Below are 27,578 nucleotides of genomic sequence, written 5' to 3'. Positions count from 1 at the left end.
ACCCAGGTGCCCCGGGAGAGAAAGTACTTCTTATGAAATTGGTTTAGGGGCAAGTGTAGGGGGAGCTCTTTGAAAAACAGCTGAACAAGTCAGATTTAAACCAACGGCACTCAGACCTTTTATTTACTATCAAGTAATTTAATCAAGATACACAGGGCTGCACTGGGCCCTTATTCACATTGACATCTTGTCCAGACACCCGCTGCTGATGGGAAATGGTACTCGATCGTGTCTCTTCTGTTCTGAGAACACCTCCAGCAGAGGCAGGCAGGTTTCGGCTGGGAACGAGAGCTCTTCCTACTGGATGGCCATCATTACCCACACTGTACTGTCATTTCTTTACTGGAAACTTCCTTTCCACTAGTGTGTCAGTCGTCACGGAACAGCTTGCGACAGTCCTGCTCTGCCAGCCACACGGCAGTTGGTCACGGGCTGAGTCCCCCCATCTCTGGAGCGTGCAAGGCTGCCTCCCCCGTGCAGCTCCTCCAGGGCTAGGGTGACACGCTGAGTGCCCCGGTTTGTGCTGACTGACCTAGAAGGGAAGGAACAAAGGACACTTTGAACCTCAGAACTCAGAAAGCTCCAGACAGAAAGCCTGTTGAGCTCTGCTGATAAAAAGGCCTCTTCATTTTTTAAAAATTTTTAAAGGTTTTGACAGAGACACAGCGAGAGAGGGAACACAAGCAGGGGGAGCAGGAGTGGGAGAAACAGACTTCCCACTGAGCAAGGAGCCCAACGCAGGACTCGATCCCAGGACCCTGGGATCATGACCTGAGCCAAAGGCAGACGCTTAACCAACTGAGCCACCCAGGTGCCCCATGAAGCCTATAATCTTCTCTAAGCCGCATCTTCCAGGGCTGGAAATCCAGCCCAAATCAGGAACTATCATTTCTGCTCTGGGGACAGGCTGGGAGAAAATGTGACCCAAGAGGGGTTTGGTGAGGATGAAGATGGGGAGAAAGGGGGGGCAACTCTGCCAGTATGACTGTGCTCTCTGCAATGACTGCCAGGGGGTGGAAGGGGGCACCCGGTGAGGTGAACAGAACGTTCTGAGACCTGCTGGGCAGAGTTGGGGAGGAGTGGGGGTGGGGAAGAGCTGGGATCGAAGCTGTACCTTCAGGCACTGACTGCGTAACCAGCCCTCCTTCACTTGTGTACTGGTTCACACGTGCCAAGGAAATCACACCAATGACAGCTCTTCGGTAAAGCGGAAGCTGCATATAAGCGGCAAGTCCGGCCATTGTCAGATTTCAGTATAATTTAGTTTAATAAAAACCAGTTTCCAGAAGGGCTAACTCTGGTTCCAGATAAAACAGAGCAAATGCCTTTCTCCTTATCCCTTCCACAAAGAGTAACTAAAATCCCCTAACATGATACAGATGGCAAAGATAAGACTCTAAAGGGTGGGGAGAAGAAGGGCAACTGACTGCAGACCTCGGGCAATGAGGGACACAGAGCAGTGAGTTCCCTCCATTTTCTTTCTGCTTCCCCCATACGGTGGAATAGACACCGAAGACACCAGCAGGCCAGAAATGCACATGGTCCCAGACCAAAAAGCGCCAAGAAAAGCCTGTTATCGCTAGCTAGAGGACAGGGAAAGGGTCAGCCTAGAAGCGGAAACTGAGCGCCAGACACACAAAATCCCCCCTTCCTGTCAGCAGAGTCCTAGTGGGAGGCGAGGACTTCTAGAATCCCACCCCCACCCACCAGTAACCAGGAGGTGCACCCCCTCCTCCACCAGCAGTGTCGGGGGAGGCCTGCTAAACCAGAAGATCTAAATAAAATTCAGAGATTCAAATGTATCCCAAATATTTGGGACACCATTAAAAAATCACTTGTCAAACCAAGAACCAGGGAAATTTCAGCTTGAATGAGAAAAGATGAGTGATAGATGCCAACACTGAAACAACACACATTCTGAAATTATCCTCTCTCATCAGTACGCTTCAGTTAGCCATTAGGAACACACTTGAAACAAATAAAAAAATAAAGTCTTGGGGCGCCTGGGTGGCTCAGTGGGTTAAGCCGCTGCCTTCGGCTCAGGTCATGATCTCAGGGTCCTGGGATCGAGCCCCACATCGGGCTCTCTGTTCAGCAGGGAGCCTGCTTCCCTCTCTCTGTCTCTGCCTGCCTCTCTGTCTACTTGTGATCTCTCTCTGTCAAATAAATAAATAAAAAATCTTTAAAAAAAAAAAAAGTCTTGGCAAAGAAATATATAAAGAAAGCACCAAATGGAATTTTTAGAACTGTGAAGTACAATAACCAAAATTTTACAACCTCACTGGATGAGCTCAGTAGCAGAATAGAGATGACAGAGTAAAGAATTAGTAAATCTGAAAAGAGAGCTGTAGAAATTATCTAATATGAACAGCAGAGAGAAAATAGGGCAAAAAAGGATGAACAGAGCCTCAGGGACCTGTGGTATGACAATAACTGACCTACTCATTTCATCAGGGTTCCAGAAAGAGGAGGACAAGAGATTGAAGCAAAAAAAAGTACTTGAAGAAATGGGGCTGAAAATTGCCCAAATTTGGCAAAAGGTGTAAACCTACAGATTCAAGGAGTTGAGTGAACCCCAAAACACAAAGAAAGCTACACCAAGATACAGCATAATCCAAGTTCAGGAAGATAAAAAAATCTTGAGGGCAGCTAGAGAGAACTGATGCATTACTCACAGAAGCAATGATTCGAATGTCAGTGGATTTCATATCTGAAAACATGGAGGCCAGAGGAAGTGGTACAATAGTGTGCAAGGGCTGAAAGAAAATGACTGTCAATGCAGAGGTCTGTGTCCCATGAGAATATCTTTCAGGAATGAAGGTGAAATAAAGACAATCTCAGATGAAGGAAAACTAAGAGAATGTGTTCTAACAGAACTGCTGTAGAAGAACCACTACAGGAAGTTCCTCCAAAAGAAAGAAAATGATAAAAGAAGGAAAAGAAGCATCACAAATGAAGAAAGAACAGCAGAAAATGGGACTAAATTTAACAGACTATTCTCTTGAGTTTAAAGAATTATTTTGATAGTTGAAGCAAAAATTATAACACTGAATGATGCATTTCTATATATACATAGAGAGAGAGAGAGAATTACAAAAGGGACAGGATAAAGGAACCTAAATGGACATGAAGTTTGTATACTTTCACTTGAGGTAGTGAAATGTTGAGACCAGTAGGTTGTGATTAGTTGCATATGGATGATCTAAAGAAAGCACTAAAACAAGCATACAAAGAAAAAAACTTTAAAACACTGCAGATAAAATGAAGTTCTTAAACGTATTCACGTAACTCACGGGAAAACACAAACAGGGAAATGGGAATAATAAACAGAGGGAAAAAAGAAATCAAGTGTTAAAAATGGCAAATTTAAGCCCTATAGTATCAATAATTACATTAAATATAAATGGTCTAAATTCACAAATATACAAAAAAGAGACCAGCAGAATGGCTTTAAAACATGACCCAACAACATGCTGTCTACAAGAAATTCATTTCAAATACGATATAGGTGGGTTGAAAGTAAAAGGATGAAAAGGATACACCATAGAAACGTGAACTGAAAGAGGAGTAGGTGGTGTGAGCCCTGGACACTTGCCATGAACGGGTCTAATGAGCTGTGGACATATGTTAAGTCTGAGGTCAACAACCAGCTTACAGGTTTGCAATTGAAACTGGGTATGGCTGTAAGCTCAAACAGTTGCAGATCACTAAGTGTCCTTATGTTGCAGTGATGCTAACAGTGGCAGATCATTCAGGCCAAGTAAATAAAGAACAAGTCCTTTGAAATGACAATTTCAGAATTTCTACAGGCAGTTCAAAGGAATTGCTACAATTATTGAGACTATGTAAAAACTGATTACTTGGTTGATAAATTGCTATCATCATTCTAAAATCACAGGCTTCACTTTCTGCAACAAAACTTCATAAAGACCAAAGTATATTTATGGAATGAAAACTGCATTTTGTTTTTTCCAATTTTAAGATAATAAGCAGAAGGAGGGCACCATGTTATGATGAGCACTGGGTGTTACATGCAACTAATGAATGGAACACTACATAAAAAACTAATGATGTACTATATGTTAGCTAGCTGAACATTATATATATAATATATATAAACTATATATATATTTAAACAATATATATGTAAACTATATATTTTTTTATTTTTAAGGGAAACCATATTTATATGGTTTATATGGTTTCCCTTAAAATATTAATCAGAAAAACAGGAATTAGTGGTGATCAATGTACAACTTTCTGAATGTACTAAAAGCCACTGAATCAAACACTTTAAAGGGTGAACTCTATGTATGTGAATATATATTGCAATAAAAAAAATCAGATAAAAAGGGGTGCCTGGGGGGCTCAGTCAGTTGAGTATCCAACTCCTGATTTTGGCTCAGGTCATGATCTCAGAGTCATGAGATCAAGCCCTGCATCAGGCTCCATGCTGGGCATGAAACCTACCTAAGATTCTTGAGCTCCCTCTCACTCTGCCCCTTCCCACCCCTCATGCTCTTTCTCTAAAATAATAATAATAATAATAATAATAATAATAATAAGTTTTATCAGATAAAATAGACTTTGGAGAAAAGAAAATTTCCAGTAACAACAAAAGACAGTACATAATAGTGAAAGGTTCAACCCACCAACAAGCCATAGTAATCTAAAGGTCTACATATGCAGCAAACAACAGAACTTCCAGTTTCCTGAAGCAAACCTGAAGGAACAGAAAGGAGAAGCAGACCTGTCCACGTTTATACTTGGAAACTTCAATACCGCTCTCTCAACAATTGATAGAATGACTAGACAGAAAATCAACAACGATATAAGGAACTAAATAATGCCATCAACCAAACAAGACTCAACTGACATTTATACAACACTCCACCTAATAACAATAGAAACACGTTCTTAAAAAAAAATTGTATTTATTTGAGAGACACACAGAGAAAGCAGACTGGTGGGAGGGGCAGAGGGAGAAGCAGGCCCCCCACTGAGCATGAGCCTGAAATGGGGCTCAATCCCAGGACCCTGAGATCATGACCTGAGCTGAAGACAGATTTTTTTAAAGATTTATTTATTTATTTATTTGACACAGAGAGACAGTGAGAGAGAGAGAGAGAGAGAGAGCGAGCATGTGCAAGCACATAAGCAGGGGGAGCAGCAGAGGGAGAGGGAGAAGCAGGCTCTCCACTGAGCAGGGAGCCCATCATGGGGCTCAATCCCAGGACCCTGGGATTATGACCTGAGCTAAAGGCACTTAATGACTGCACCACCCAGGCGCCCCGAAACACATTTTTTTTAAGCATGCATGAAACATTCACAACATAGGCCATATCCTGTTTTTCATGAAACAAAATTTCATGAAATCTCAACAGATTTGAATAATGAAATAATAACAGAGAGAGAATATGTTTGCTAATGATGGAATCAAACTAAGAATCTATATCTAAAAAGAGGAAATTCTCTAGATCCTTGGAAATTAAAGAACACACAGAATTCTAAATAATCCATGGAATATTAAACAATACATTGAATTAAATGAATATGCAACATATCAAAATTTATGAGACACAGCCAAAGCAGTGTTGAGAGGGAAATTTATAGTATTAGATGCTTACACTATAAATGATGTAAGGTCTCAAATCAATAACCTAAACACCCACCTCCAGAAACTAGGGGAAGATAAAAATAAACACAAATCAAGCAGAGGGAAATAAGAGCAGAAGTCAGTAAAACTGAAAACAGAAAAACAATAGAGAAAAATCACAAAACAAAAAACTGATTCTTTGAAAAGATTAAGAATTGGATAAATCTCTACCAAGTTTAAAAACAAAAAAAAGACAAGACACAGATTACTAATATCATCAATGAAATAGGAGATCCCACTATAGAACTCACAGACATTAAAAGGATAAAAAACATTAAGAAAAATTCTACATACATAAATTTGACAACTAAGATGAAATGGACCAGTTCCTCAGAAAGCACAAACTACCAAAATTCATCCAATATGAAGTAGATAATTTGAAGTTATACAGACCTTAAAAATTGAATTAATCATTAAAGGACTCCCAAAGAAGAAATCTCCAGGCCTATATACTTTCAATGGAGAATCCTACCAAATATTTGAAGTAGAATTAACACTAATTCCACACAACCTCTTCCACAAAATTATGAGGCCCGTATTACCTGATACCAAAACTAGACAAATACCCAAAAAAGAAAACAGTATCTCTCATGAACTTAGATGTAAAATCCTCAATGAAGTATTAATAAATCAAATCCAATAAGATGTGAAAAAATTTATATATCATGACAGAGTGGGGTTTATTCCAGGATGCTGGTTCAGTTTCAATAATCAATCATGTAATCCACCATGTTAACAAACTAAGGAAGAAAAATCAGACAATCACATTAATTGATGCAGAAAAGGCAGTACCATCCATTAAAGGCATTTAACATCTCTTCATGATGTTCAGGAAACCAGGAATAGAAGGAAACTACCTTAACTTGATTTTTTAAAAAAATTCTACATAAAACTACATCTAACCTCATTCTTTATGGTGAAAGACTTAATGCCTTCCCCCTCAGGAACAAGGCAAAGACCTCTGCACTTGCCACTCTTATTCAACAGAATACTAGAAGTCCTAGCCAATGAAATAAGGCAAGAAAAGGAAATAAAAGCCATAGTGACTAGAAAGAAAGATATAAAACTGTCCCTATTTGCAGGTGATGGGATTATATACATAGAAAATCCCAGGGAACACACACACACACACACACACACACACCCAACAAGTGAATTCAGCAAGTCTGCAGGATGCAAGATCAATATTAAATATTTGATTTATATACACCAGAAATGAACATTTTAAAACCGAATTTTAAAACTCATACTATATACAATCACTTGAAACAAATGAAAAACTTAGATATAAATCTAACAAAATAAGTAAAGGACTTGTATGCTGAAAACTAGAAAACACCAGTAAAAGAAATCAGACAAGATCTGAATCAGTAGAGACACATGACCATGTTCATGTTATCAGAGGACTCAACAGGAAAAGATGTCAATTTCCCCCCAAATTGATCTGTATAGAGATTTTAGAAAATTCCTGTCAAATTCCATCAATGCTTTTTGTAGATATAGACTATCTTATTCTTTTTTTTTTTATAAAGATTTTGTTTATTTATTTGACAGACAGAGATCACAAGTAGGCAGAGAGGCAGGCAGAGAGAGAGAAGGAAGCAGGCTCCCCGCTGAGCAGAGAGCCTGATGAGGGGCTCGATCCCAGGACCCTGAGATCATGACCTGAGCTGAAGGCAGAGGCTTAACCCACTGAGCCACCCAGGTGCCCCTAGACAAGCTTATTCTAAAATTTATGCAGTAAGGCAAAGAAACTAGAACAGCTAAAGCCTTTCTGGAAAAGAATAAAGTTGGAATAATCATTCTATTCAGTGTTAAGATACATATAACTGTATTAATCAGAACAGTGTGGTATTGGTAGAAGGACAGACTCATAGGTCAATGGAGCAGTAAAAGCCCAGAAACAGACCTACATATGTTTATGGCAAACTGATTTTTGACCCCCCCCCCAAAAAAAGGAAAAAGCAATCTACTGGAGGAATGATAGTCTTTTCAGCAAATGGTGCAGGAGCAGTTAGACATCCACAGGCAAAAAACTAACCCTTTACTTAAACCTCACACTTTAAACAAAAACTAACCCAAAATGAATCATAGAATTAAATGTAGATATAAATTTATCCTAAAATTTATAAGGAAGGATAAAAAATACAAAATGTTTATCAGAAAACATAGGAGATAATCCTCAGGACCCTGGGGCTAGGCAAAGAGTTCTTAGACACAGCAGAAAATGCACAATCCACAAAAGAAAAAATTGCAAAGTTGGACCTCATCAAAATTTACGAACCTTTGATTTGCAAAAGATCTTGTTAAGAAGATGAAAACACATGACAAGACACAGGCTGGGAGAAAATATTTGCAACCACATATCTACCAAAGGGCTTTTATCTAGAATATATAAATAACTCTCAAAATTCAAGAGTAAAAAATAAACAATCCAATTAGGAAACAGGCAAAACACCTGAACCAACATTTCACCAAAAGGAGACAGGGATGGCAAATACGCACACCAAAAGATGTTCAGTATCACTAGGTGTTGGGAAAATGCAAATGGAAACTACAAGGACATATCACTATACACCTAATAGAATGGCTAAAATACAACACAGCAACAACACCAAATGCTGGTGAGGCTGCACAGAAATCTGATCTCTCATACGCTGCTGGTGGGAATGTCAAATGGTACAGCCACTCTCAAAAACAGTGGGGTAGTTCATTGTAAAAACTAAACACGTGTTTACCATATGATCTAGCAATTGTACTTCTGGGCATTCATCCAGGGAGAGGAAATGTTATGTCTGCACAAAAATCTATGCACCAATATTCATAGCAGCTTTATTTGTAATAGTTAAAAACTGGAAGCAATGCAAATGTCCTTCGGTGGATTAATGGTTACACAAACTGTGGTACATCCACACCATGGAGTACTACTCAGCAACGAAAAGGAATGAACTACTGATACATGGGACAACTGGTGACCCTCCAGAGAATTCTGCTGAGAACAGACGATCTGAAAAGGTCACACAGTGCATGGTTCCACTTATCTAACAATCTTGAAGTAACACAGTTATAGAGATGGTGAAGAGATTAATGTTTGCCAGAGAAAGGTGGGATGGGGTGGGGGTCTATGATTATAAAGGGGTGGCCCAGAAGATTTTCTTTATGCTGATAGAACACTTCTGTATGTTGACTGCGGTAGTGTTCACACATATCTATACGTGACCAGATTACACAGTCTGTGGGCACACACACACACACACACAAAATGAGTGCATGTAAAAACTGTCTAAAACTGAGGTCTGTAGATCAGACCAACGTCAACTTCCTGGTACTGATAGTGACCTACGCAAAAGATGTTAACTCTGGGTAAAGCTGGGTGAAGGGTACAGCGGACCTCCCTGTAATGGTTTTGCAGCTTCCTAGGGGTCCGTAATTATTAATTTAAAAAAAAAGTTCCTCTGCCCCTGTTTCTTTGTGCAATGTGTTCAGTTCTCTGTTTGGGTTGTTTTAAAGACCCAGCAACAACGTGGCAGTAACTCAGGACAATTTTCTGTCAATGACTCACTCGCCAAGTGCGAAATGTTGCCTGGTCAGAGCCCATGTCCCGACCAATGTCCCATTTATGGAGGTACTACCGGCCTGACCCCTGGACCCCAAAGCACTCTTTAAATCCTTTAACTAAAAATATTTTTTAAAAATTCATTTTATCTCCCTGAAAGCTGCTTTCCACTCACGTTCAGATTTTTTTTTTTTTTATCAAATCACTGGCCATCACTTCTCGGCGTTTTGGCTAAGATCAAATGTATCAAATCACTGGCCAGATAGTGTGGGAGGAGAAGAGCTCTGAGAGCTCTGTGACTGCCCCTCTGGGGTTCGTGAAGAACTGTGCCAGAGTCCAGCCAGTCTGAGCTGGCAGTGCACTTTGTGCCCATAGCAATCTGATGAGGCCCCTTCCTTCTCTGCGCTGCAAATGGGTTCCTATCCTCCTACAGTTCCTCAACGTCACTGAACCCGGGCAGGGATGCTCAGACACCTTCCAGTTCTGACGTCTACCTCCATGTAGCCTACGGCCTCCAAGCAGAACCTAAAAAAAACCCCTCTCAGTTAATTTCCTAACATTTTCCCATTATTTTGGGTTGTGGGTCTTTGTTGTTGTTTTGTTTTGCCTTTTTTTAAAGATTTTATTTATTTATTTGACAGACAGAGAGCACAAGTAGGCAGAGAGGCAGGCAGAGAGAAAGGAAGGGAAGCAGGCTCCCCGCTAAAAAGGGAGCCCGATGTGGGGCTCGATCCCAGGACCCCGGGATCATGACCTGAGCCGAAGGCAGAGGCTTTAACCCACTGAGCCACCCAGGCGCCCCAATGTTTTGCTTGTTTTTGAAAGAGAGAGAGAGTACGAGCACAAAGTGGGGCGTGGGAGAGAGAGAGAGAGAATTTAAACAGACTCCCAGCTGAGCATGAAGCTGGAGGCAGGGCTCAATCTCACGACCCTGAGATCATGACCTGAGCCGGAAATCAAGAGTTGGACGCTTAACCGCCTAAGCCACCCAGGTGCCCATTGGGTTGTGTTGAAAACATAAACATATCCATGAATTCTTTTTTTTTTTAAAGATTTTATTTATTTATTTAACAGAGATCACAAGAAGGCAGAGAAGAGGCAGAGAGAGAGGGGGAAGCAGGCTCCCCGCTGAGCAGAGAGCCCGATGTGGGCCTCGATCCCAAGACCCTGAGATCATGACCTGAGCTGAAGGCAGAGGCCTAACTCACTGAGCCACCCAGGCGCCCTCCATGAATTCTTAATGTGCTTTTCTCCCGAATTCTTAAGCCCCGGTGTCTAGATAAAAGACTAAGGTTTTAATTCACTCCAGATCTCATTCTTCATAATACTTTGGGGCCCTATTCATTTGAAGCTACAAAGTATTCAACTTTATGTGCTCATTTAAAAACCAAACCCTTGGTTTATCAGCAAGCTACAGTGACCAAGTACCTAGCATTGCCTTCCCCCCTTTTTTTCACCTGTTGGATGTTTGACAATGAAGAATTCAGTTTGAAGCTACTGAACTTCTTAGTTCAAAGGATTCCCATTTACCTAGAATCTGGGGAAAATAAAAATGTTTACTGCGGCCTCCAGCACCTGAAATGAGTTTAGACCCTTCTGGATATTCTGAAGATGAAAGTATTTCAAGACCTCTCGTGGGCTCTCTGTCCTGTTCTGCCGATCTGCGTGTCTGCTTCTGTGCCAGAGCCACACCTCTTTGATGACTATCCCTTTGCAGTACACTCTTCTTCAAGATTGCTCTCACTGTTCCGGCAGGGTCTCTTCAAGTTCCGTACAGATATCAGGACTATTTGTTCTAGTTTTGTGAAAAGTGCTATTTGTCCAAGAAGACATAAAGATGGCCAACAGACACGTGAAAAGATGCTCCAAGGACGATTGGGTGGTGCAGTCCGTTAAGCATGCGACTCTCGGTTTCCACTCAGGTCATGGTTTCTTAGGTCCTGAGATCAAGCTCCGAGTCTGGTTTTGCACTCAGCGCAGAGTTGGATTAAGACTTTCCCTCCCTGTTTGCCCCTCCCCTGCAAACTCTCTCTCTCTCTAATAAACAAATGAATCTTTAAAAAAAAAGATGTTCAACATCACCAACCACCAGGAAAATGCAACAAAGCCACAATGAAGATACTACCGCACACCGGTCAGATTGGCTCGTATCCGAAAGACAAGAAATAGTAAGTGTTGGCGAGGATGTAGAGAAAGGGGAAGCCTTGTGCACTGTGGGTGGGAATGCAAGCAGGTGCAGCCACTGTGGAAAACAGTATGGAGGTTCCTCAGAAAGTTAAAAAAACAACCCTATGATCCAACAGTTCCATTTCTGGGTATTTAGCCAGAGAAAATGAAAATACTAACTCAAAGACATACGCATCCCCATGTTCACGGCAGCATCATTAACAGCCAAGACACGGAAGGAGGCTTACCCTTCACACTACTGAGACTCCAAGAATCTCAAGATTAGGGGCGCCTGGGTGACTCTGGGTTAAATGGTTGCCTTGGGCTCAGGTCATGATCTCAAGGTCCTGGGATCAAGCCAAGCATTGGGCTCTCTGCTCCGAGGGGAGCCTGCTTCACCCTCTCCCTCTGTCCCTCCCCCTGCTTGTGCTAAGTAAATAAAAATATTTTAAAAGACCTATCCTGTATGATAACAGAAAACAGTAAAACTGTCTTAGTGCAATTTACAGAATTCTAGAGATTCCAGTATATCACTATGTGATATACTGGATTGTGTGAAGCACTCGAATAGGGTTGCTCTCAAAATATGTTGCACCGAGGTGTGAAATCTTTCCTTACCACTCAATTCACAAATTCGCTTGCACTTAAAAAGAAGAAAGAAGAAAAGAAAGAAAGAAAAGAAAGATCATGTGCTTAAAGATTCAAAGTCACACTCCAAAGACCTGGGTGTATTTGACCTCCTTTGCTGCAGCTGCCCTGGTCTTATAAATGACCAGCCGGGCCCTGCTTGCGGCGGGCTGCCCCACGGGCCCCGCGGCCATCGAGGGGAGCAGCGGAGCCCGACCGCGTCCGGCGGGCAGTTGGCTCGGCGGGGCTCCCGGCGCTGCGGAGGAGCAACTCAGGAAGACGGAAGACGCTCTTAGCATTTTAATCACAGTTTTGTCGACCTTCGAGGCCGGGAAGGGGGAGGGAGGAAGAACGGACTTCCTGCTGGCGTTCAAGTTTGAGAAGAGTCAACCAGAGGATCGTGCAGCCCCGCCGCTCTGGGCGGCGCTCCTCACCCCGCGGGGAGGCAGGTACCCGCGCCCCCCTGCCCGCCCCCCCAAGGACATCTGCGAGCTTTGCGCGAACGTCTCACTTCCCTCCTCCAACTGCACTTCTAGATTTTCAGCCGCCCTTCTTCCAAGCGTTTCTGGGCGTCGTCGCCTCCGGAGGTACCCCACCCCCACCCCCCAGCCTCCCGTCCCCGCCCACACACTTGTGCCAGGTGAGGCACCCTGGGGGGACGACCACAAGCTGCTTCACAGATGCTCCGAGTCGGTGCCGGGCCCTGGTGCCTGGGCTCAGATTTCCGGGCATTCAGCCGGGCCGTTATCACAGGCGAATGACTTTCCAGCCCATTGTGACAGCCTTCCTCCTGGACCCACTCCAGGACAAATGGGTCGCGAACGGGCGTTAGTATCCTTTTCGGGGGCCACGGGTCCTCGCGGGGGCTTCTGCCAACATCCCACCCCGGGCCCCGCCTCTCGGGATGAGGTTACTGCCCAAGATCATCTGTCACCCCCGACCACCAAGCTTTCTTAACCTTCCTGTTTTCACCTCAAATCAGTGATATGCAGGGCTAAGGAAAACGGAAATGACTGACAATGTTTACGACAATAGGGCCATTAAGTTGTTGGGGGTGTTTTGTTTTGTTGTTGTTGTTGTTGTTGTTTAAGGGAGTTGCTTGGGGATAACGTGAAAATACTTGAAAACCCAGAAATGTCAAAGTGCAAGCATTCCCTCACTGTGACTCTCAGGCGAAATGTAATAGGAAACATTTAGTTTGCTCAGGCAACCGCACCCCCCAAATTGCCTAGAAATGTACTTAAATAGCCTAAATGGTATAAAGTATTTCCAGACTTCCAGTGTGAAAAATAAAGTGGCAGGGAGAGGGGGCTGTTGCCAGTACATTTGCGCTAAGTCATACTTAATACTAAACAACTCTCACTTCAGGTTAAAACGGAGTCAAACAAAACAAAACCATAACCCAGACAGACAGACAGACAAAACTTTCTTGCCTGGGGAGCAGAGGGAGAAACTAAGGGAGAAGCCACCTTGCTGGGAGCACAGGTGGAGATGAGCTGCCCCCCAGCCCCTTGTGGCTCAGTGAGCACAAGACTCCATTCTCCGCTCCAGAATTCCAAGGAAAACCTCAAGCCATGCGAGGCATTCACTGGTCAAGCCCCAGAGTCAGCCAGGGCAGAACTAAACGGCCACTATATTTCCTCACCAGTGACAGGATAAAATAATAACGTGCTTCTAGTTTGATCATGCTCCCCCACCACACACGCCCAGAGAAAAATGTCCCGTTTCTGAGCTCACTGGAGAGCAAAATGAATGCGCTCCAAACCAGTATTTATGAAACTTGGAAACAGCTGAGTCTGCTTAGTCGGCTTTTGTTTTTTTCCTTCATTGAGCTGCTCAGAGGTATAATTTTAATTGGCATACATAATTGCTTTTGTGAGTAAAGTCGTTCCCGACTCAAATAAAGGAACTGAGTCATTAGCTTAGAATAAGCATTTGATTGCCCACCTGCACGTTCGTCATCTACCAAGTGGGGGGCAGCCCGGGTTAGTGGGGGCTCGAGGGCTGGGAAGTGACGGGAGCTGGCGTCCGTCATTCAGGCAACCCTCTGGCCTCCACAGGGGCTATTGGTTAATGGAGTGGATGAAGGTGGGGGTGGGGGTGTCACGGGGGTCGGCCTCCACATTCAGCTGGGAAGTCTGCTCCAGATTCCCTCTATCTCCCTTTGCCCGTGCCACCCCCCTCCCAGCCCCTGGTTCATTTGCTCATTCTCTCTCTCCCAAATAAATAAATCTTTAAAAGCAAAGGGCTTGGGGCGCCTGGGTGGCTCAGTGGGTTAAGCCTCTGCCTTCCACTCAGGTCTTGATCTCGGGGGTCCTGGGATAGAGCCCCGCATCGGGCTCTCTGCTCAGCGGGGAGCCTACTTCCCTCTCTTTCTCCGCCTGCCTCTCTGCCTACTTGTGATCTCTGTCAAATAAATAAATTAAATCTTTTAAAAAGTTAAAAAGAAAATAAAAGCAAAGGGCTTAACAGCAGAGAGCAGGTTCATGTTGGCACAGGATGTGGGAGCAGCTAAACCAGCCCTCCCCCGGGCCCGCAGGACTGCCAGAGACTGCCAGAGACTGCCATATTTAGGAGCAGGATGCAAATTTTTCCTGAGCTCAGAACTATTTCATTTTCCCTTTGTTGAGAAATAAAAAATAAAATGAATTTTTTTAAAGATTTTTTTTTATTATTTATTTATTTGACAGAGAGATCTCAAGTAGGCAGAGAGGCAGGCAGAGAGAGAGGAGGAAGCAGGCTCCCTGCGGAGCAGAGAGCCCGATGTGGGCCTCAATCCCAGGACCCTGGGACCATGGCCTGAGCTGAAGGCAGAGGCTTTAACCCACTGAGCCACCCAGGCGCCCAATAAAATGAATTTAAAAGGCACTCAGCAATGCTGGGAATTCTGTTGTTCTTTGGCAGGGTGTGTTCGTGTGGGTTTATTTTCAGCCAACCATGTCCTCTTTGCCATCCCTAGCTGGGGAAAGTGGGGGGAGGGGGCAGAGCGCACAGGAGGGCAAGAACTGTTTGCAGAACCTGAAAAAATGCGTTATTTTCCTTTATTACCTCCGTGTTGGCGATACCCTTTTCTAGAGCAAGAAACAGCTTCTACTTTATTGCTCCTACAGTCCGTATATTCAACAGATGCCAGCTCTAGGCTGTGTGAAAGGAAGTCCTATTTTGTTTACTTTTTTCTTTTAATTTAAATTCAATTAGCCAACTGATAGTACATCACTAGTTTTCGGGTGTAGTGTTCGCTAAATGATCAGTTGTGAATCACACCCGGTGCTCACCCCAACCTGTGTGCTCCTTAATGCCCATCCCACTGTTACCCCATCCCCCCACCCCCCTCCCCTCCAGCAGCCCTCTCTTTCCTAGAGTTTAGAGTCCTGGAAGTCCTATTTTTAAAAAATTATCTTGGTTTTAGTCTTTTTCGCTTACTGTTCCCATAATTTCTCTGAAGCACTGACGAGTCCTTTCTTGTAAAGCCTGGTCTCAGTCATGGGGCCGGGGAGTGACCCCAAAAGCGCTGGGGTCTTTTTCCCTACTGCTACCCTGATCTCTATGCTCTAGAAGAACTGCTTCAGTTAGCCCCCCAAGTTCATGCTGGGGGCTGCTCCTAACGTCCCTCAGTTTGTCATCTTTACAAAAGAACTCACGGTCTCAAGCCCCTACCAGCTCCCCATACCTCCCAAGTGACTGTCCGGTTCTATTTTCGGCTTTCGGTTCAGGCTGGTTTCTCTGCTTCCCGCCTGCTGGTTACCATGACCCAAGGACACCCATCGCACAATGTTCATCTCTCCAAGCTGGCCCTTGAGACACTGGCGTGTCAGACCAGATTTGAGGCCTCTTGCTGGCAGGGCCCAGGGACTTCCCTGTGCCTTCTGGGGCTTTTAACACCTGCTTTAAGGGCTTAACAGAAAGCGCTTCCATTCCACACACAAACTGCCCCCCTCAACCCCGTCTGCCTCAGTGACTGTTTCCAGAATGTCGTTCTGTGGCAAAGCTCCTTGCCTCTCACGTTGATTTCGGGGGGGGGGGGCGGAGTCTGTTCCCTCTGAACACGGTCATTCATCCTTGAAGGCAAACATGGTGGTTGTGCTTATCGCCTCTCAACCCCTGAGAAATAGCCACTGTCAGCTGATGCATCCGACGGGTCTTTAATGTGAACGAGGCCAGCTGCAGAGGTCACACCGGGTTGCTGGCAAGGTGCCTGCAGGCTGGGGAGGGGGGCAGGGAGCAAATCTGAAGGGTTCCAGTTCTCACGGAGACATCACTGAGCTCTGCAACTTTTCTCCAATTGAAACTGCTTCCTGTTCAGCTCCCAAATGGTTCTCCACTTCCCAGTGTTCTTGAACTTGGGCCAGGGCTAGTTCTTAGTCCTTACTGTTCTTATTCTATACCGCACCTAGGCAGAAATGCTTCTTTCAACAGAAAATTCCTTCAGCTCCACTAAGAGACTGAGGAGCCAGGAGACCTCACAGACAGAGGTTCATTTCTAAGTCACCTTGTTCAGCTGGAACAGTGGGGCCAGAAAAATGAGACCAGATTGGCTTTTTTACTTTCTATTCTTCTCTGGGCTGTTCACGCGGAGGGCAGCCTGAGAAAAAGCGGACTGAGGAATTTTAAGCCAGCTGCTTATAAATGTTTTTTAAAAGCATTGCTCGGACTATTTATATTACATTTGTATTCATGGGAAGAGAATCTCTGCCCAGACTAAAAAAAACCTCTTTGAAAACCCTCTGAATCCTGTCTGGACAACTGCAAATGGGCACTTCTCCCCTCCCCCCACAACCCAGACTACAAACAGGGCTCTCAGGAGCACAGAGAAAACATAGCAAGGGTTAAATCTTATTTAGAAATCAGCCAAATCCGGGGTGTCTGGGTGGCTCAGTCGGTTAAGCAGCTGCCTTCGGCTCAGGTCATGACCCCAGGGCTCTGGGATCAAGCCCCTCAGCATCTGGTTCCCTGCTGGGCAGGGGGAGCCGGCTTCTCCCTCTCCCACTCTGTCAAGTATTGCACACAGTTTTTAAAGGAAAGTGATCAGGTTTTTTTAAAGATTTTTTTGTTTATTTGACAGAGATCACAAGTAGGCAGAAAGTTGGGGGGCGAGCAGACTCCCCACTGAGCAGAGAGCCCGATGCGGGGGCTCGATCCCAGGACCCTGAGATCAGGACCTGAGCCGAAGGCAAAGGCTTAACCCACTGTGCCACCCAGGCACCCCAAAAGGTGATCAGTTTTATTTCAAAGCATTTCCAGTCCTTCCAAAGGATCCCAGAAATGCCGCCTGCCAAATACATGGGGGCTGCAGGAGGGCTAAGAAGGAGATTTCGTCTGGGCATCTAGGTCACCACAACCCAAGGGACAGGCACTCCTTCACCATCTGAGATGCACTGTGGGGTCAGAGAGAGCCAGGGTTCAGGCAGGAAGCGTTTTTCCACCCACCACACTAGCCAGAATGAAAACATTCGGCAAAATCCATGTTGGTGAAAATCTGGGACACAGACACTCCCAGAAACAGCTGGTGGGAGTGAACACTGGTGCAAGTTTGAAGAACTTTACCTCTCCAAATGCAAACTGTGTACACCCTTTGCTACATAAGGTCACCCTACTGTAGATGTTTTTCTTAGAGATATACTTACATGTGTGCACATGACACTACAGAAAATGTAGCAATGAACTGTTGGGACTGGGAACTAGCTGAATATGTTATAATACACTCCTATGATGTTTAACTAGGCTTTGTTATTTTATTTCTGTAACCTCTATGTAAAAAAAAAAAAAACCTAAGTACGTTTTATTTAATTTATATTTTTTGGAGGGCGGGGAACGGCAGAAGGAAGAGGGAGAGAATCTCAGGCAGAGTCCTCGCTAAGCACGAAGCCCAATGTTGGGCTTGATCTCATGACCCAGAGATCATGACCTGAGCCAAAATCAAGAGTTGGACGCTTAACTGACTGAGCCACCCAGGCACCTCTATTTCTGTAACCTTTAGATCGTACCTCACAAATAAGATTTTGTCACAGCTGGATTTAGTGGAAGCAGAGGAATCAAGTCCACGATTTTCTGCAACACTGGTACAAAAAAGGCCAGGGAATGATGCCTTAGAAAAGATGATTCATAAAAGACCATCAGAAAAGCCCCTAAGCAAAAGCTAAATAATTCATCATTATGTTTAATATGAATAGGTACAGATTTATTACAGTGAGCTGGCATTAAGCTCCTTGCTCAAGCCCATACATCTTTCCAAAAACATTACGGATCGTCTAAAGGATAAATGCATGAACTCAGCAGCACTTTAGACGCTGCTAGCTGCTGGAACATTCCATAGAAAAATGGAAAACAATTGTGTGAGAAGACGATGGCAACAAACAGCAGCCAGTATTCTCAGGCTTTCAAATTACCAAAGAGCATATACAATTTTAGTCTAGAAAAAGTCCACATTTTTTTTTGAAAATTAAAGTTTTAGAATGAAAAGCAACCTCCCCTCCCCTCCCCTCTTTAACAGGCACAGAGATACTGGAAAAAGTTCCTAAAAATCCAGCTACATAGTTTACAGAAAGAAAAACATGCCCTTATTAGTTATTAAATGCAGTCCACCCACAGACTCTTCAAACATGGGTGCTGCTCGGGCCCTCGGCTGCTGGCCAGGAGCTGGGAGGGTGGGCGGAAAGCAGCAAACAAGTTCCCCAGATGTGTTTTCTCCAGCGCCTGATTGACTTCAGGTACCTGTCCAAAATAGAGATTTAGGAACGCCTGGGTGGCTCAGTCGGCTAAGCATCTGCCTTCGGCTCAGGTCATGATCCCAGGGTCCTGGGATTCAGCCCTGCGTTGGTCGGGGCGGGGAGCCTGCTTCTCCCACTCCTTTGGCTGCTCCCCCTGCTTGTGCACACAGCGCTCGCGCGCTCTCTCTCTCTCTCTCTCTCTCAGGCAAATAAATAAATAAAATATTTTTAAAAACCGAATAGTGATTGAGAATCTGGAATTTGTGAATTCTCTTCACTGTCTTCTTCAAAGTCACGTTTTGCAAAATCTCACCGTTGCTGTCAGGTTTCTGAACTTGAGCAGAAACCCGTTTCGGCCAGGCACCGCTAACTGCCCACAAATGGTGGGAATGGACGTTGGTGCGGCCACTTAATGGAAAAAGGTGTGGCGGTTCCTCAAAAAAAAAAGAAAAGAAAAGAAAAATAGAGCTGCCCTGTGATCTGGGAATTCCACTGCTGGGTACTTATGCAGAGGAAAGATAAACACTAACTCAGTAAGATATCTGCTCCCCCATGTTCACTGCAGCGTCATTCACAGGAGCCCGGCCTGAGCAGCCACCTAAGCACCCATCAACGTGTGAATGCACAAAGACAACGTGTCTTGTCGCTATACAGTGGCATATCACGCAGCCATAAACCAGAAGGAAACTTGTCACTTGTGAGAGTCTGGATGGACCTTGAGGATAATACATATAAGGCATATTTCAAGGTTGGTAAGAGAACAGATCTTAAAAGTTCTCATCCCAAGGAAAAACATGGTTAACTAGGCTGTGATCCTTTCACAATATACACAAATACAGAATCACCACACCGTGCACCTGAAACTAACATGATGTTCTAAGTCAGTTCTATCTCAATGGAAAACATTTAAGGAATTAAAATTGAAAAGACTTAACTACCCCCCAAAAGGGCAAAATATGTTTGAACTTGCAGAAAACGTTTTCTAGACAAATACCACAAGAAATGTATTTCTTCTAGGAAATACATGTGGTTGCTTCTAGAAAGTAAGACTCGTGGGTGGTATTTCATATCTTTCTATGATAGCATTGTTGAACTCTTTTTCACCATGTGCTTATAGGATTTCGAAAAAACTTGGGGGTGTTAGTCTCAACATAGCACCTGATTTCAATCTGCTGTGTTATCCTTGTCAATTATCCAACCTCTCTGGGCTTGTTTCGCTGTCCACAGATGGGGATGCCACGTACCTCGTAAAGTGCCCCCGAGGACTAACAACACACATGAAGTGAGGAACACCGTGCCCAAGATAGGCATGCAATAAACGTCACCTCCCCTTAGCTCTGAGGAACCCTGGAGATCCTCTTAACCTCCATTCTTACCGGCAAGAACACTAAAGCCAAAAAGGTTTAGGGGCTCACCCCAGGTCAATCAGAAGTAACCAGGAGAGCCAGGCCCTCAAACCTGTGTTCCCGTACCCTAACATAAAAGCTGATTTCATACACACGAAGCAATGACTCTGGAACTACCCCGTGGCCACACCTCACTTTCGTAGGACCAGCCTCCTCCCCTGCCTCCTACACCAGACTGGAGGAGTCTGGATTTTTCCCCAAACACCAAATCCACCAGTAACTGAGGGGGTCCTGCCTGGGAAGACAGCCCCATAGGGGAGCTCCAATTATGTCTCAATCAAAGGCAGCACTAACCCCGCAAGGAGAAAATAAGGATTTGGATGTGGGTGTGTTTTAAGAAAGACTGTTCCATCTTACTGTGCAGGTCAGCTACCCAGATATCCATCCATGTGTACCCCGCCCATACACACACCCCATCCTAATTTCCAGCCCTCTGACTTGAATACAGCTCCTGCCTTGACTTAGATCAGGAGTGAGTTTGTTTTTTTAAAGATTTATTTGAGAGAGGGAGAGCACACGTGCGCAAGAGCGCGTGAGCAGGAGGAGGGGCAGAGGGAGAGGGAGAAGCCGGCTCCCCAGTGAGCAGGGAGCCCCACGCGCAACTCAATTCCAAGACCCTGAGATCATGAGCTGAAGGCAGTTGCTTAACTGACTGAGCCGCCCAGGCGCCCCTGACTTCGAGGTTAAATGGATTTTGTTGAATGAGAAATTCTATGTGGGGACAGTATTTGACGAATGCCTGTTCTGTGTTTAGGCTTTGAGTGATATTTATGCCTAAGCCCTTTGGGGCACAGTATACTGATGAAGATGAAATGACTCTGAAAATGCTTTGGTGGGGATAGGGTAGTAGCTGGTCCTGTCTTTTTCTGTTTGGATGGTTTCCTTAGAAAGCAAGCTTTCTGATCATTGGGTTACTAGTCTACAGTGAACTTAACCTCCTTTCCTGAATGTGTCCAAAGTGTCCATCTATCTTGTCTAGAACAAAGACCAAGGTGTCTTAAATGCCTACCGGAATGAAATCTTGGGGCCTCCCCAGGGCAGAGGTCAAAGGGAGACATGCTGAAAAAGACAGGACAGGTCATCTGTCTGTTTGGATCAGTAGCGGATAGTGGGCACACTGATGGATTACTAGTAAGAAGCTAGAACAACAAAGCATTTGAAGGCATGTGAGAGGGTGATAAATGGAGCTGTGAATAACTGAAGACAGTTTTTCTCTTTTCATATTTACACCCTCCAGCTGCCTGGAGCCTCACAGCTCCAAGTTCCTTTACATAAATTGCTATGCTAGACACTCTGCTGCTCATCCGCAGCCCCCCAGCCCCCCATCTGGATATTGTTCCAGGGGAAACAGCCTGGCCCGGGGTGATGGGCCAGGACCCAGGGTCCAGTCCACAGTTCTTGACTTTAGCTGTCCAGGCACAATCAGCTCAGGAGCTTTTAGACCACCCCAATGCCCGAGCAGGTGAACAAGTGCTAGCCAGTGCGGAATCATAAAAGGACCTCGGCTGGGACGCAGGGTGAGTGTTTTGGGAAGGTTTTATCACCAGATTGAAGGAAAGACACAGGAGGGAAAAACTCCTCCACCCCTTCCTCACTCACTAACCAGCTTCCTTCCTCCCTTCATGTTAACAACCCTGCATAGTTGTGTGTGGAAGTGACGCTTGCTGCTGAGGCCACCATCTTTGACAGCCAGAGAAGACGCTGGTGAGTGAAAGGTAAGAAGGTAGAAAAGACAGGAAAGGGCCCAAGTCCTTGGTTTCGGGTGCTGCGGTCCCCACCCAGCCCCGAGAAATGGTGCCCTGCCTCCCTGCCTCCCTGCCATATCCTGGCCATCTGGTATGGACCGTCCAGAAGTTGCTCAGGTTAATTCACCGGTAGCCCCCTTCACTGCTGGGCTAGGGGCTGTCACCACCTAGACCCCCACGCCTGACCTTTACTACCACCTGCTTGTACTCACTGACCCTTTGTCCCAGGTTTTTCCTTAAGCTCTTCTTCCCAGCTTCTCTTAAGGCAAATGGAAACTAAAATACGCCCTCGAACTAAAGCGACCACCTGGACGTGACCTCCAGCCAGCCCAGACTACTTTGAGCATAACCCCCGAGCCCCACTCACCGATGTGGAGATAGACAACTGAGTGACCTCTAGAATGATCGACAGCTACCTTTACCTCGTTGTGACGCTAAAATCTCCGTCCAAGGAGGACCGCAAGCCTCCTTTACAGAGCAGACGTATCGGCAGGTTGCCTTAAAGCGCATGCGCGGCCTTATGGCGGTTTTGGTGGGGGAGGCCCACAGGTGATCCCAATGTTCATCCTAACCCTAAATAAAAGGAACCCATTCACCGTTCACCCTTGCTCGGGGAATCACGGATTTGCAGGTTATTTGATGCAAAGTTTCCTTTGTGCAACAACTCCACCTGGTGTATCTGTGCAAAGTTTCCTTTGTGCAACAACTCCACCTGGTGTATCTGTGATTCACCAAGGGTCCAGCTCCAGGTTGGCTCAGTTACACGCATGTGGATGATGCCCCGCGGGAGGCCAGCCAGGGGGAGGGTGGCTGTAGAGTCGCCGGCTTTCCTGTGCAGGTGCTGTCGGCAGCTCAGGGGTATTTTATAGGAGTTGTTCAGCAGCTTGAACTTATTCATAATAAAGCTAAGTGTGGGGCGTCTGGGTGGTTTAGTCCTTAAACGGCCGCTTTCGTCTCAGGTCGTGATCCCAGGGTCCTGGGATGGAGCTCCACGTCGGGCTCCCTGCTCCTCGGAAAGCCTGTTTCTCCCTCTCCCACTCACCCTGCTTGTGCTCTCTCTCTCTAGCTTTCTCTCTGTCAAATAAATAAATAAAATCTTCAAAAAAAAAAAAGGCTAAGTGTGTTTCCCACCCCAGCCTAGCCTCTTAGCCTGGCCCAGGTGCCACAGGTGCTGCCAGGGGACTCTAAGGGGGCCAGGTAAGGAGTGACGCTGAGCTTGGGGCTCTAACTCCCATGCGGTTTCCCCTCACGCTCGCCAGGCCAGGTGTGACTTTGGGCCGGTTACCTGACTTAGAGCTCTGAGTCCCAGATTCCTCATCTGTAAAACTGATAAATCAGTCAAAATAATGACACCTGTACAAAGCCTAGCTTGATGCACGGCATGGTGGGGGGGGGCGGGGAGGGGGTCCATCCCCTTCCCCAGAGGAGAGTGGGGCAGATTTTCTGGCAACTTCTCGGTGGATCAGGAAGGTTATCTTTCTAGGAATCAGGAATACACACATTATAACGAATCCACTGGTTGGTGGCGATGTGGTAAGAGCCCAATAATTCTAGCAGAAGTGTGGGAAGAAGGGCTCAGTCACCAAAGTATGGAGGAGCCTAGAGCTTGCTCCCAGATGTCCCTGCAGCCCTACAAAGGAAGCCTCCCTGGCCTTCGGGAGGGGAAGGCAGCACCAACGTCCCCCACCCAGATTCTAACTTCCTGGAGGAAGGATGCAGATTGTACCCTCTACCCTCCTCTCTATTCTCTTTCTTACCTCGGCCCGGCCCGTCTGAGCTCAGTCAATGCTAGTAAAAAATGAAAACAATGATCAACCGTCAGTTCTTAAAGCCATAAAATGCTGCAGAATTAGTTCTGGAGAGGCTTTCCCTAGGTCTGGGAGGGAAGGGGAGGGGCCATTATGTTACTTACATCTGCAAAAACAGGATTAACAGATGAAAGGATGTTTTTGTTAAGATGCGACAAGTCACCCTGTGCCTTACCTTCCTTTGCTCTGGAAATCAGGAAAGAACACAGACTTCCTACCAATTACAGAAACTGACGGAGAAAACCCCTTGATTACTGGGAGAAAAGTCAGTCAGTTTCCGTAAGCACAGGCAACCCTGGGCTACGAAACAACCACCAAATCCATCCTCATTAACATCTTCAACTTCCTCCTCAGAGCTTCATCTCAGGGGAATACTGAATTACACTATAAAATAATGAATGGAAACTTAAGTCACTTCCGCCCACCAGGCCCGGCTTTTTTTCCTCCTCCTCCGGACTACACAGGGCAGAGGCCTGCCCCCTTCCAAGTCACACAGAGTTTGGGGAAACGCGTTCCCATCCCGCCAACTAGACTCCTAAGGTCAGCATGGTGCAGAACAAAACTCTTTCCTCGGCCCAACAATGTACAGGCCAGACACGGACCCAGACACTGAACACATGCCAAGGTCATTTACTCCTCATCTTAGCATCTTTAGAGAAAGAACACAAAAAACTGGGACCTGGGGGTGTGTATTTCTACAGCCAAAGCTGCTACTGGCACTCTAAGATTCCCTCTCTCAGAGGGACAGGGCTGGGTGCAGAAAGCCCAGCCCTCAGGTCTTGTCGGCACTAGAGGAAGCTGACTAGGCAGCTTTGGTGACCTGATGTGAATGGGGTATGGTCAAATATCCTGCCAACGCCAGCCATGGAGGGGGTGGGCAGGGAGATGCTCCACCAGCCAGGGGAAAGCAAAGTCCATTCTTGGCGGCTATACCACAGCATGAGACACACATGTATGCAAAAACTGTTGAGAGTAAGGCCTTGTCTACACCTAACACTTGCTAACTTAGAAGGCAAGGCCCGGAGCTGCGCTTTACCGAGACAGAGGTAGAGAGTAAGTATGAAAGAGAGTTGGGGTAGGGAGGATCAGAGTCGATAACTTTGCACCAAACCCCACTTTGGGTTTACTCCGTGCCTGCAAACACTGCTGCAATGTTTCCCCGAAGGAACATATTGGTGTCAAGATAAAATCAATCAACCTCAAACAGTCCCCGAAATCAGATAGTTTTCATGTCAATTTCCAGTCTCAAGTTCCATTATGACGGTTGCAAACCTTCTTTACTCTCCCCAGGCCTCTTCCCTCCTCCAGCCCTCTTCTCTCGCCCTCTCCTCGCCCCAACCTCAACAGGTGACCAACCTTAACTCCTACTTCATAGCGGGGGCCGAGAGTGCGGAGACCTGGGCTCTGCCTCAGCCAAACGTAACCCCTCTCGTCTCAGGGCCCTCCTCTGAGGGGGCAGGTGGCTAAGCTGAAGACCCCGAAGAGTCTCTTCCAAATTCTACCAGCCGTGCTTTCCCACCCGCTCAGATTTATTCAGGGACGACAGCATTCACTTCCCCCGCCCCACCACCGCCCCTTTCCCCTGCAGGCTGGTCTGAGCTCCCCCAAAGACCCTCCCCTGCCCCTAACCCGCCCGGGGCCACCTTACCCGGATCCGTCCCGCGGGCGCGTGTGAGGGAGCAGCCTATGTGGCGCCGTCGGCCTCGGTGTCAGGCGGCCCCTCCTCGTCCACGGGCGGCTCCAGGTCGCCCTCCTCTCCACTGCGAGGGTAGGCCAGCAGGCGCATGGCTGGAGCGCAGGCCGCCTCCACCTGGCGAACCTGTTCTCGGCTCAGGCGCTCGCGCCAGGCGTGCACGGCCTCGCGGGCGTCCCTCGCGGACAGGTGGAAAGGTCGGTCGGCGCCGTAGGCCGCGCCCCGCGTCATGTTGAGCGCAAAGGCGTCGAGGGCGGCGAGCGCGCGCAGCCCCGAGAAGCGCAGCAGGCGGCGCAGCTGGGTACGGGGTTGCCGCACCAGGTCCTCGTAGCGCAGCCTCAGGTAGCGGCGCCGCAGCCAGGCGGGCGCGCCGCGCGCGAACAGCAGGTCGCGCAGCCAGGCTTCGCAGATCACCTCGAGCGCGCCGGTCAGGAAGAAGTCCGCGCGCGGCGCGGCTGGCAGGGCGCGGGACTGGCCCCCGGGCCGAGCGCCCACGCCGTGCGCCAGTAGCACGCGGTGGAAGCGGTCGCCCCGCTGGCGGGTGCGCAGCACCTGGATGCTCTCGCGCAGCAGCCCCTGCCTGGACTTGAGGCGCGAGTTGTGCACGGCCCGCGGGTCGCGGAAAAGTTGCACCACCTTCAGATTGAGGCCGGGGTCACGCAGCAGAGGCACCAGCACGCCCAGGTCGAGGAGGCGCACGTCCTTGATGACCACCACCGGGTACTTGCGGCACTCGGCCTCCAGGGCGCGCAGAGCCACGGGCGGACAGCTGCGCTCGCAGGCGGCATCCTCGACGAGGCCGACCTCAGCGCGGGCACGCGGGGCGCCGGGGCACAGCGGCGGCGAGCAGATGACCTTGTTGGTCCGCCAGCGAAAGAGGGCGGCCGTGGTGAGATTGGCCGCGCCCGGGGCGCGCGCGGCCGGGTCCCCCGGTGGCGCGTACAGCCGCAGCACCGAGAAGTCGCAGCGGAAGAGCGAGCGCAGCATGTCGCGCAGCGCGCCCTGCAGGCTTTCGGCGTCGCCCGGATACAGCGCCTGCCACAGATGCCACATGGGCTCATACAAGTAGAAAACGTCCGGGTGCTGGTTAAAGAGCTCGCCCAGGAACGACGAGCCGGTGCGCCAGGTGGCATGCACGTAGATGTGCTGCTTCTCGCGCGACACCGCCTCCCCGACGGCGCCGCTGAGGTTGCCCGGGACCCCGGGGGACCGGCCCGCGTCGCCGCCCTCCTCAGCCGGCCGCGCCTCCCCGCCCTGCTCGCGCTCGCCCGCCGCCGCCGCCTCCAAGCTCCAGACTCCCAGGCTGCGCTGCACGCCTGGGCAGTGCCCAGCGCCCTTGTCACCATCGCGGCCGCCGTCCAGCACGGAGGGGATGAGCAGCAGCACCAGCGTGTACAGCACCAACAGCAGCGCGAACTTGCAGTACTCCCGGCGCCGCCGCCGCCGGCCCTTCATGGTTCACCGAGCCCCCCACCCTCCGAGCGGGTGGGGCGCCCGTCCTCTCCCCTTCCTAGGAAATCCCGTCCCTTGCCCGCTCCTCCGGCCTCTTTGGGCCCCTCTGCGCCGGCTGGGGGCTGGGGGGGGGGGGGCGCGGACCGGAGCGACCAACCAACCGGGGCCGCGCATCCAGAAGGGGGAACTTAGGAGGCGGTGGTGCCGGTGGCGGCGCCCCTGCCCTCTCGTGGCTCAGCGGCTGGAAAGCCGCCTATTGGCTGGTCCCGCTGCCGCCCGCCCCGCCTTCAGCCTCGCAGCTTCTCCCCGCCTCTTCACCCGCCCGGGATCGCCCACAGCTCTGCCAGATCTGGGCGGGGTTCCCGCGGGGTGGGGACGATGGCTGGGGCGCACCGAGCCAGACCCCACCTTTCCCCAACCCCTCCGTCGTGAAGTCAAGTCTTCCCGAATTGACTTCAGGCAAGGGAGGGGCTCGTGTGGACGGAATGTACCCAGTGACTGGACACGGACCCCACCCGGAGAACTCCACCGCCTCTCCGGTTTTTATGTCCCCTGCCCGGTCATCTCTGTCGTTGGCCGACTGCCCTCCATACTATTGAGAGCGGGGCTCCTGGCCTCTATCCACATCCAGCGCCCCCATCAGCCCCGGGGTGGGTGTTACTGAGCTCTGGATGGGAGAACTCCGCTAAGACAAAGATAACGCAATCGCACACTGCGCGGTGGACCGGAGGGATGGGAAGAGCTAACGCGTTCACGCAGGGC

General features: G+C 47.8%; 1 protein-coding gene and 1 pseudogene across 2 annotated transcripts; one reads left to right on the top strand and one right to left on the bottom strand.

The window, feature by feature from the left end:
* Positions 1 to 94: 94 nt before the first annotated feature.
* Positions 95 to 26,941, bottom strand: CHST7 (carbohydrate sulfotransferase 7). Of its 2 annotated transcripts, none has more exons than XM_032842917.1 (2): positions 25,320 to 26,941; positions 95 to 532 (listed from the first exon to the last, which is right to left on the bottom strand). In XM_032842917.1, the coding sequence occupies exon 1, from the start codon at positions 26,817 to 26,819 to the stop codon at positions 25,356 to 25,358; it is 1,464 nt and encodes a 487-aa protein (XP_032698808.1). In that variant the 5' UTR covers positions 26,820 to 26,941; the 3' UTR covers positions 95 to 532; positions 25,320 to 25,355. The 2 variants fall into 2 exon arrangements, with proteins under 2 accessions (XP_032698808.1, XP_032698809.1); XM_032842918.1 differs by lacking the exon at positions 95 to 532 and adding an exon at positions 17,937 to 18,716.
* Positions 3,678 to 3,849, top strand: LOC116858244 (annotated as a pseudogene).
* Positions 26,942 to 27,578: the final 637 nt, after the last annotated feature.

Source organism: Lontra canadensis, unplaced genomic scaffold, assembly GCF_010015895.1.
Source record: "Lontra canadensis isolate GAN:19392208 unplaced genomic scaffold, GSC_riverotter_1.0 scaffold134, whole genome shotgun sequence".
NCBI classification, from domain to species: Eukaryota; Metazoa; Chordata; class Mammalia; order Carnivora; family Mustelidae; genus Lontra; species Lontra canadensis.
This window is presented reverse-complemented; position numbering and strand designations above follow the sequence as displayed.